The sequence below is a fragment of the Hyaena hyaena genome, unplaced genomic scaffold, assembly GCF_003009895.1.
Source record: "Hyaena hyaena isolate Hyena2069 unplaced genomic scaffold, ASM300989v1 scaffold_27, whole genome shotgun sequence".
NCBI classification, from domain to species: Eukaryota; Metazoa; Chordata; class Mammalia; order Carnivora; family Hyaenidae; genus Hyaena; species Hyaena hyaena.
In genome coordinates this window covers 4,593,308-4,603,892 of record NW_024080659.1, presented here as the reverse complement: position 1 = coordinate 4,603,892, position 10,585 = coordinate 4,593,308, and the positions used below count along the sequence as shown (strand labels likewise).

Sequence of the window (10,585 nt, the reverse complement as noted above, 5' to 3'; positions counted from 1 at the left end):
TCGCCCGCGCTTCCGCAGCGAGGGTTTCCAGCTGCGCTCCGCGCCCCGAGGGCCCCTTTGCGCACGAGAGCTGGAGAGAGCGTCTTCCACTTGGACTTAATAAAGCGCAGCTCAGCGACCGATTTGCTCGAAGTTGAGCAACAACACCTGATCGTTGGTGCAACGGGTCAGCAAAGCAAACCGCCTCCTCGGTGAAGGCGCATGGAATGCTGGCTTTCATATTTATTCAGGGAAAGGAGGGGCGGGGAGAGAGAACAATTTCTTAAACCCAACGTCCCCCCAACGAACCCGGATCCGGACAAAACTTTCTGCACGTGACGTTCACACTGGCTTCTCGACCACGTTGCTTTTTACCAGACTCGCTCCCCCGACCTTTCCTGCCAGTTAGGGAGCAGAGGGAAGATTTTTCTTGGGGACCGTTTACACCGATCTCAGTTAACTAGCAGCCCGCAAGAGATCAACTCCTAGCAAAGAATAAGAAGGGAAAACTTAAAAAAAAAAAAAAAAAAAGTTGACAGCCTTTTACAAACTTCCCACTTAAACTTCCGACACCGCTGTCTGTTCCGGAAGGCACCCCCTTTCCGGGTCCCCAGCGTGGGATGGTCGCGTTTGGGGGCTGCAGGCGTCCCTGGCCCGAGTCTCGCTCTTCCAGCCCCCTTCCTACCGCACAACATAACACGCACATCTCGGACATGTGGATCGAGACTCGAGTCCCCAACACGAGGACAACTCCACGCCAAGACGGAGCCAGTGCGCAAAGGCGCGCGGCAGCCGGAGCGCAGCCCCGCGCCGCTCGGCGGGGCCGGACCTCTCCCCACCCGCGGTCAATCCTGCATCCTTCCCACCATCTGCTACTGTCACCAGCTCCCGGCTCCGCCCCCTGGCTCCGCCCCTTGCCCCGCAGCCAATAGCAACCTCCGGCCTCTCTCCACCGCCCCAAACCCTTTCCACACCCCCACGTTCCGGGAGCCGGTTGGCTGCTGAACGCTCGGTGGAGCGCCCGCAGAGGCAGGGCGCTCCGGCCTTCTGGTAGGCGGAGGGAGCCGTCAGTCCGGAAGGCTGGGCCCGCCCACCCCACCTCGGTCTCGGGCGCTCTTCCTGCGCAGTTCTTCGCAGCCTCCGCGGGGACGTGCCGGGGCCGCTCCCGAGGCTCGGAGGGCAGGCCCGCCAGGAGGCAGCCCCGGCGAGCGGCCGTGCGCACCGTCTGGAGTGGCCGCGGGAGCGGGGGCGCCGCGTTCTCCCGCCGGAGCAGGAGCAGCCCTTGGGCCAGCGGTTGCCGCCACCGCGACTTGGGTTCCAGTTGAGGCTCCTCCCGGGCAACATGTCAAAAGCCGCCACCGCTCCAGCTGCCGCCGCCACCTGGGGAAGAGCGGCGGCGGCGGCGGCGGCCCCGGGCGCGCGGGGACAGTAAGCCGGCCCGGCCGGGCGTCCTGCGGGCCAGGGAACCCCCTCCGCGCTCACCGCTCCGGCGGGCCCCGCGCCATGTGCTGAGCCATGTCCCCCGCCGCGCCCCCGGGCCGCGCATGGGGCAGCGCCTGAGCGGCGGCCGGTCCTGCCTCGATGTCCCCGGCCGGCTCCTGCCGCAGCCGCCGGCGTCCCCGCCACCGGTGAGGAGGAAGCTCGCGCTGCTCTTCGCCATGCTCTGCATCTGGCTCTACATGTTCCTGTACTCGTGCGCCGGCTCGTGCGCCGCCGCGCCCGGGCTGCTGCTGCTGGGCTCCGGGTCCCGCGCCGCCCACGCCCCGCCGGCCCCGGCCCGGGGTCCCGACGCGACTCCCCCCAGGCTGCCGTTCCTGGCGGCGCCGGCGGCCCCGCTGGCTGCGGGCAGGGAGCCGGCCGAGGGCGCCGCGAGCCAGGAGGAGCAGAGCCCCGAGGCGCCGGACTCCCCCGGCCCCATCTCCAGCTTCTTCAGCGGGTCCGGGAGCAAGCAGCTGCCGCAGGCCATCATCATCGGCGTGAAGAAGGGCGGCACGCGGGCGCTGCTGGAGTTCCTGCGCGTGCACCCCGACGTGCGCGCCGTGGGCGCCGAGCCCCACTTCTTCGACCGCAGCTACGACAAGGGCCTCGCCTGGTACCGGTGAGCTTCCCCAGCAGGGCCAAGTGCAGGGGCGGCGGGCGCGATCCAGACCCGCCGAGGACGGAGACGTGGCATGTGCCGGGGGAGTGACAGGGGCGCACGGCCTCCGACCCCCGGGGGCGGGGAGGGGCGGATGGAGGCACACCCGGCCCCCGGCGTGGTACGCGGTGCGCCGGGCTCCGCTCTCGCCACGACCCGTAGCAACTTCTCGAGGAGGTCTGGCGGCTCCGCGGCCCACGGCGCCCCGGGGATTAATCAAAGAAGGGGGGGTGCTCAGCGACGGGGCCCACTTAACGGAGGCCGTTTCCCAAAGCAGCCCATCCCGCGTTGCGCGTGTTTTCTTTTTCCTCTCGGAGCGCCGGGACGGTCTGCGCCCAGCCGGTCGCGGTCTCCACCCTAGACCAACTTCGAGAGCTGCTTCTGCTGCCCAGATGGGGAAGGGGGTGGGAGAGACAGACGGCGTCTGTAAGCTTTTTTTTGGTTACGGTCGTACTCCTTGCTGGAAGCCGGAGACGGCCAGGCCCGCTCGGCTGGCGGGCAGCTCGGGCTCGGGAGGGTGAGCTGGGCGGGGGGCCGGGCGGCGCGGAGCGTGGAGCGGTGCTGGTCCCTGTCGGGCAAAGGGGCGCACTGCAGCCGGCGGGAGCGGCTCTGAAGGCTCGGGGGCGCCTCCGGCGCTGCTCGCTCGTTTCCCGGGCCTCCCGGGTCTGGGTGCTGGGAGAGCGCGGGCAGGGACGCGCGTCTCCGAGGGCCCTGCACAGCGTCGGGGCGCAAAGAAGGTTAGGGGTTCATTCATTGAGCATCGTGCTTTACCCGAATTTCGCTTTTCGGGTCGCGTTGTGGGTCGGGGTGCAAAGGGGGCAGCGGCCCTTGGGGTCGTCATCACGACCTCTGCCCCAACGCTTTTCAAAGCGATGGGTCTTTGGAGTGAGGTTTGGGGTTGACCGAGCTTCCGGGGAGGCGCGGGGCGGGCAGGGAGGGTGTCCAGACTCCGGCCTTCGGAAAACTTGGTCGCCAGCCAGGGGCTCGACCAACGGCCTCCACCCCTGTCCCTCTGGCCCTGAACCCCCAACCCTCGCAAGTGTGACTCTGCAGTTCCCGGCAGGCACCCCTCCAGGTCCAGGATGCTCAGGACTTCGAGGAAACAAAAGGGTGAAGTCGAACCGAACCGCGTTCCCTGCTCCCACCCCCGCCCCCCTCATGGCCCCGGGAGAGATAAAAGGGGGCTGACCCGGCGGATTAAAATCGCTCTCTTCCCAGCCTCGCCCTCCCCCTCCCTTTTGTCCCTAATGTTTTTATGATTGTCAGGAATCGCCCGAGTCTCGAGGTTTAGCCAGCCGTGACAGTCACGCTTCCCACCGTTGCCGGGCTCTGGTGGCCGACGTCTGGATTCGCGTCCGGGCTCTGGCAGCTCGCTGGTGGCGCCGAGCCTCAGTGCTGCCATCCGTGCAGTGGGTGGGGATTCTGCGGTTACCTGCCCCCCCCCCCCCCCCCCCCNTCCTTCACTTGGACAGGAAGCTCTTAACTGTTTTCTTTCATGCTTCCACCCCCCCCCCCCCCCCCCCCCCCCCCCCCCCCCCCCCCCCCCCCCCCCTGCAACAAGTTTACCTACCGCAAGGCCACAGTGATCCCCCCCCCCCCCCCCCCCCGCCTCCAGGGATGAGAAATCCGGGAGCCGGGAGGGCAGGCCGTCGCGAGCGCCTTTCCAGGGGGAACCCGCCAGGGGCCGGAGGCAGCCCGGGATTTTCTCCGATCCGAAAGCGGGGGGCCGGGTCGGGAGGAGCTGGCTGGAAAGCCGCCGAACCGGCGACGGCGGGCGTGTTAGAAGCACCCGGGGCAGGCTATGGAAATCCCCGCTGCAAGACCCGCGCGGCGTCTCCGGCGGCCGCGCTCCACCTGCCGCGTTCCTTTTGATGGACTCCAAACTGCGGAACACGGAGCGAATGCGCGCTGGAGACGCTCGCCGCGCGCCGGCGGCCGGGAGCGCGACAGCGGGGACCCTCGGGCGGGACCCGTGCCCGCGGGGCGGCGTCGCGACCGGCTGCGCGGGGCGCCAGGCCTTGGGGGCGGGGGCGCCTCGCCGTCTTCCCTGGCCATCTCCCTGAACCCGGGGGCCGCGCTGCCGGGGACCCGGAGGTCCCGGGCCCGGCGCGGCCACCCCGCGGACCGGGTGGCGGGAGGAGCGAACTGCAGACCCCACGGCTCGTCCCTCGCGCTGCTCAGCAGCGCCCTGTGGGGCCGCAGGCTTAGTGGATGCCTTCAAGACAGGAAAAAAAAAAAAAAAAAAAAAACAAAAATCCAAGTCTTTTAAGTGCCATCTGCTTACCTAATTTTTTAATTGATGAAGGATATTCTGGACGTCTGGGCAAATGTGTGGACCTAATTATTTTGAAGGCAGCCGTTTTAACTTTAAACAGACCCCACCGGGAGGAAAGGCCTGTCCCACAGCGCTTTTCCTAAAACCCGGTGCCCTGGCTGTTCTCTGGGCTCAGCCAAGCCTCGCTGCTCGCCAGAGGTGTGCCCCCGTGGTATCTCCCGCTGTGTCCGGACGGTCAGGCCGCAGACTGCAGAAGAGTGTAAATAATAATTAACCGGAGAGTTGCAGTTGGGCTACGTGGTTAAAGTGTGTTCTCAAAAGCAGAAAGTAGGAGAGAGGGGAAGACATTTCGGAGGCATTTGGACATTTTCAAGGCATTAAGAAAATAGGGGCACGGATGGTTGAATCCGACAGTCAGCGTGGCAGTGTGTAGGGGAAGGAGGTCTTGGCTGTGTCTGAGCAAGTCGTTAATGGGTTTAATCGGTTGGTAACACGCTGCTGCTAGTGGCCTCACCAGTAGCCCAGGCCCTGGGCAGATTGGCGTGAAGTTTTAGGACTTGATCGGAGGTCTTTTCCACTTGGCAGAATGAGACCGTGGCAGACGGAGGTGCAGGGCTTATGGTAAGAACGAGCCTACCGGGGTGGCTTCTCAGAGCTCACCTTGCCACCCGCCAGAAATCTGGAATTTTCCGCCGCTTTACCTGCTGGGAAAAAAGAAAAAAAAAAAAAGTGCTAGTAGGTGCGGTTCATCTGCTCCTGACCTTGAGTTTGGTTTAGTCTGGGATGAAAACTCTTGTGGGTTTATTTTTCCAGGCCATTATCCAGCTCGCTCTTTCTGTCTCTCTGCTCAGGCCTCCAAAACTTAACAGGTGCTCAGAGGATTCCATGAATTGGTTTATCAAGATGGGGTGAAATTGGCTTTTACCTTCTGTTCCATGTTTGTGAAGGTGTGGGAGAAGCATGGGGCCCCTTACATACCCCCGAGGTGGAGAAATCACCCACATTTAGGCTCTGAATATTGACTTCAACTTTGAATTTAAAATTAAGTATGTACATTCTGCAATATGTTTCTCTTTTTGATTTGGTTTAAGCTTGGTAGACTTGCAAGAATTTTAATGACCCCAGTTTGGGGATTATGTTAGCTAAATATTGTGTGATTATGATTGTTGTTGTTGTTTTTTGTTTTACTTATTTCTAGGAGACAGAGAGAGAGACAGCGTGAGCAGGGGAGGGTCAGAGAGAGAGGGAGTCACAGACTGAAACTGGCTCCAGGCTCTGATCTGGCAGTCAGCACAGGGCCCGACGTGGGGCTCGAACCCACGAACCGCGAGATCATGACCTAAGCGAAAGTCAGACGCTTAACCGACTAAGCCACCCAGGCGCCCCGTTTTTTTGTTTGTTTGTTTGTTTGTTTGTTTTAAGGAGAGAGAGAATTATGCCTTAGACATTACAGCGGCAGAACTCCTTCCCCGCCCTGACTCTTCTTTCCATTTTTGGTTGTACAAAAATTAGCTGACACTTTAATGCTGTGGCCACATTAAAAAAAAAAAAAAAGTATAGTGTGTGGGTGGTTTAATAATGCTGATAGCTAACACTTACTGAATGTTTTCCCTGTGTGCAGGCACTGTTTCAAGTTTTACAGGATTAGCAAATTTAATCCTCATTACAGTCCTGTGAAGTAGGTACTTTTATAAGCCAAGAAACACAGGCGCAGAGAGGTTAAGCGACTGGCCCAAGGTCTCACAGCCAGAAGGAGACAGAGCTAGGATAGCAAGCCCGGGCAGTTCTGATCCAGGGGTCCCTCTGGGCTGTGCTGGCCCTGGTTTAAGTGACCAGAACAGGAGGTTGGTGACAGATGATGAGTTCAGAACTGGGTTAGCTTTGGAAGAGTTTGAGTTTTCTGTTGTACCTTTTCCAGTGACCTCACTGGACTGCTCACTTTTGTGAATCGATGTAAAAGAGTATCAGCCCCAGAAGAGGCGAGTTAACTACATCCCAAGTTGGCTTATAAACTAGAGTAAGGGTAATTCCATCACTATAGAAGTTTCATTTCTATGCCTGGACAGGACAGAGTCAAAGGAGTCATTAAAATTACAAAAATCTCCTCAAATATAATGGCTGAGAAAACATAGTGAGCGTCCCTACGGGTTTATTCTCTTCCATTTGCCCTCTTTTAAGGCTGGCGGGCGGGGGTGGGAGGGAAGCTTGGAGGGGGACTTAGAGTTAAATAGGATGTTCCAGAACTTTCAGGGGTGAATTTATTCCTACACAAAACAAAAAGCAGCACTCCAAATCAAAACTGAAAACTTGCACTTATTAACCAGAAGACAGTTATAACTAACACTTGGAGCAGATTTCTTTAGAATTAGGTTCTAAAACCCAGTAACTTCAGAAAATCTCTGTCTTGAAAGCCAGGAGCTGAAAATAACAGCTTTCCCTACGTTTCAGTTGAACAAATGCTGAGAAAACTAACTTCTCCCGTTTTCCTAGACTAGCTCTGAAAACGTGGAAACACTGCTTCCGTCTTCACCGAGGGAAATTTAAGATACGATCTGATTGGAGATAATCCTTTTTGAAGTAATTGCACTTTCTCAGTCGTGGACTTTAAACCAAATATGCAACCCCCTTCAAGCTGCTGGGTGAAGATCAAAAATCTACATTTATATGCAACAATTTGAAATACAAACCATCGTGTTACAAAGCTGTCAAGATTTATTAGCAAGACAGTGTAGCATGTGTTGAACTCTGTTTTTAATTAGGCACCTAAATTAGACCATAAAATGGTTGATTAATCTTTTACAAGTTGAGGGGAAAATATAACATAAATTAACCTAATCATAAGTGTTTTCCCAGATGCTCGGAGTTAATAAAATTGTCAATATTTAATAGCAACCTATTTGTTTTAGCTAAATAAAATGCTGAAATGTATGAATTAAATCACACTTATCTTTCAGGTGATAGGGCATTAGTGAACGGGTCTTCAGAAAATTAGCCTATGCCTTAAAAAATATTTACTGAAACAAGATACTATAATTGGGAATCAAGTGCGGAGTAAACTAGATTTTGCCTTTTTAATGGAGCCATGAGGATTAAACATGTACTGTTTAATAGAGACTAATATTTATAAAGACATTTTCCCAGCTAAAGCTGTGTTGTTGGATTTTTTTTTTTTTTTTAAGTGATCTGTCACAGCTGTTTTTCTAGTTTTGGTGTTTTTATTTCGTTCGAAGCAAAACTTGTTGAGATTTTTAAAACATCAATAGGACACAGAACCTCATTCCAAATGCATATGCTGGTTTTACAGACTTTTTGTTCAATGCATGTTGTAGGATATGAGGTTTTCTGTTCCATACGCTGACCCTTTTCAATCACTAAAATTATTTGAGTTAAAAGTGCTCTTGGAATTTAACAAAAAAAAGGAAAACAAACCCACCAGTCCGCTGGTTTTCTGAATCAGGGAAGTGGCGTTTGTTTAGAGCTTCAGAACTGAAATACGTGACTAAGGTTGCTTGCAGACTGTTTTTGTATGTCGGTACGTTTTCAATACTTTACATCCTCACTCTATGAACATGGAAATTCAGTTGATTGACAGAAACACAAAATGTCCACTCGAAAGGCAGAGCATAATGAGCACTTCTTTTGCTGTGAATAGAGTTAGTTTCCAAATAGGGCGCTACCTCTCTCATTTAACAGTGGGTGATTTCAGACAGTAAAGGAAATTTCAGTGCCAGGCTGCTGGGACAGTCAGGAATCCCAGCAAAATGAATTCCCGAAGTATGTGGCATATTTTCAAGGGTAATGAAGACAATATGGTGCCTACCTCAAATGAAAACATTTACCATGACCGAGAAGAAATGAGATCCTGATATCTTTGAAAGCTACTTGTAAGTAGAGCATGAAGCTTTTCCTAATACTTAAAACATTACCTTGTTAGAAATCTCCCATTGCTCTCACACTATATCAAAATAAAACTAACACCCAGTAAAACTGATGTTACTGTATATCGATATAGACATATATATATATATATATTTTTTTTTTCCCCTCAGTTTAGATTCAGGGAAAAGTTGAGGAGGGAGGAGCAATTAATTACCAGTTTGAATCACATGATGAAAAATAATTTTCACTGCAGCCAAGAGGCTGTGTTACAATACTGTTCATGCTAATAAAACCCATTAGTTTTCTTTGCAGATAGAGATGAGTTCTTCTTTTCCTTTGAATCTGTATCTTAAATTCTTTAAATGCACGCTTTTGTGACTTGAAACATTAAAAATAGCTTAAGTTCCTGGGTCATTCAGAAAATTTTCCCTCCTTGCATCATGGGTGAAACATGTTTAAGTAGCAAAGCTGTTACTGACCAGAGTTTGTTGGCCTCAGAGAGTTGCTTTTAAAAACTAGGACTGTGGATCCGGTTAGAGAGGCACTACAAAGGGGAACTGGTATTTTCTACGTGCATTATAATAAAACTATGTATGTTCATACATACATGCGCTGGGACTTTAATTTGATACGTTTGTTTACGAGCAGATGAGCCCTTGGGATGAAATATTTTTCTCCTAAATAGAGCAAATGGGTGAAAAGGAGGTTTAACATCAGGTCGGGCGGTTATTTAAGCCCACGCTGGACTCGATCTGGCCGAGGGATCGGTACTTTTAAACACTTTGGACAAGAGTGTGAATGATTGCACGTGCATTCTTCCAGCAGCTTGGGGGCAGAGGATCGAGACCCCCTGTCCTCCCCCTCCCCCTCCCCCAGATCCCTGTCCCACGCAGTGCACAGCCTCACCCTTGTTCAGAAACCCATCCGTGGCTGGAAGATTGTTCTGGGCAACAAATGGGGGAGCGAAAGAAATACACTGATATGGGGGAGAGAAGGGAGAAGCTGCGGATTTCTCACGCACACCCTCGACTGGATGGTGGAGGGGCAGGAGGGGAGGTCTGGTGACAGAAGCGTCCAACATGGCCCCACAAAGGCCCCGGGCGCGGCCACGTGTCTGTCACCGTCGGGGAGCCAGACGAGAGCCCGCCTGGACCTGGCGCCCCGGAAGGTGGCGCAGAAAATGGCTCCGCTGCTGGGATCCGTCAGCGCGGTCCCCGGGTCGCGCGGGATCACTGCATCTGGTCCAGGACCGCTGAGCCCCGGAGACAGATGGCGGAGCTTCCCGGGGCGGGGGCGTGGCCGGCGGCCGGGGCGGGGGCGGCCTCCCCACCCCGCGGGTCGCCCGCCGCAGCCACGTGACCAGCCCGAGCGCCGCGCTCCGGCCTCACCTGTTGGGTCGAGCCCGGTGGCGGCGGGGAGGGCGGCGGCGGGCCGCGAGCGCGCGCTGATTGGTCCGCGCGGATTCCAGCAGGCCAATGGCGTTCTGCCTGCGCGACAGCCCCGCCCAGGGGGGGGCGGGCGGAGCCGGGGCGGGCGGGATTTCCCCGCTGCCAGGCATCCCTGGGGTGGAGCCAAGCGGGTCCAGGACCTGGGTCGCCCTCCCAGCCGTGCGCCTAGGCGCGTCCGTTGGCTTTCTTCCTTCGTCCCCCTCTGTCTGTGTGGAGCCCTCCGGCGCAATTTCCCCTGCCGTCTGGAGGGGAGGTGTGCGTTCTCGGAGGGTCTGCCTCCGTCGGGTAGAGCTGGGGGTGCAGATCGGCCTAGCCCTCCCTGGATCGCTGAATGTCGGGGCGTGGCCCGGAATGAACGATGCCTGAGACGGGCGAGGAAACTCCCTTTTTGAGGGGAAGAGGAAGAGATGATGGCTCGGAAGGAAGTGAATCAGCAGAGTCCGTTTTCAAGCAGCACGTTTTTTCTCCTTGTCTCCGGCCCGCCCCTCCCCCCTTTTCTCTCTGGGGGGAGGAACTGTGTGATCCTGGGTTCACCCGCTTCTGTAAATGGGTGCCTGGAATGCGAGTCCGCAGGTTCCAGTGGGCACCCCAAACTAGCTGTACTTCCAAAAGTGGGGCCCGTTAAAGGACAGGATGAAGAGGAACAGGCCCTGGGTGGGGAGGGGAAGAGGCAAAGGAAAAGGCAAAATAACTCTCAGGCCCCCTTCTGATTCCCGAATCTGCTGGACGGAGACCAGGTGGCTCGGCATGCCCCTCCCCCCGACCATGCCCTGAGTCCAGTCCCGCAGCTGCCCCTGCGCACCGGGGGGTTGGAATGGCTCCGAGGGTGCAACGGGTGCAACCCGTGGTGCAACCCCGGAGCGCCCT

General features: G+C 56.2%; 1 protein-coding gene across 2 annotated transcripts in view; it reads left to right on the top strand.

Annotated features, from left to right (window-relative positions):
• The first annotated feature begins 1,110 nt into the window (after positions 1 to 1,110).
• Positions 1,111 to 10,585, top strand: part of HS3ST3B1 (heparan sulfate-glucosamine 3-sulfotransferase 3B1) — a 43,309-nt gene continuing 33,834 nt past the window's right edge. For both annotated transcript variants that reach the window (XM_039227365.1, XM_039227364.1), the window contains exon 1: positions 1,111 to 2,077. In XM_039227365.1, coding sequence (XP_039083296.1) covers positions 1,524 to 2,077 — 554 coding nt within the window. In that variant the 5' untranslated portion in view covers positions 1,111 to 1,523. The remainder of the gene's footprint in view (positions 2,078 to 10,585) is intronic.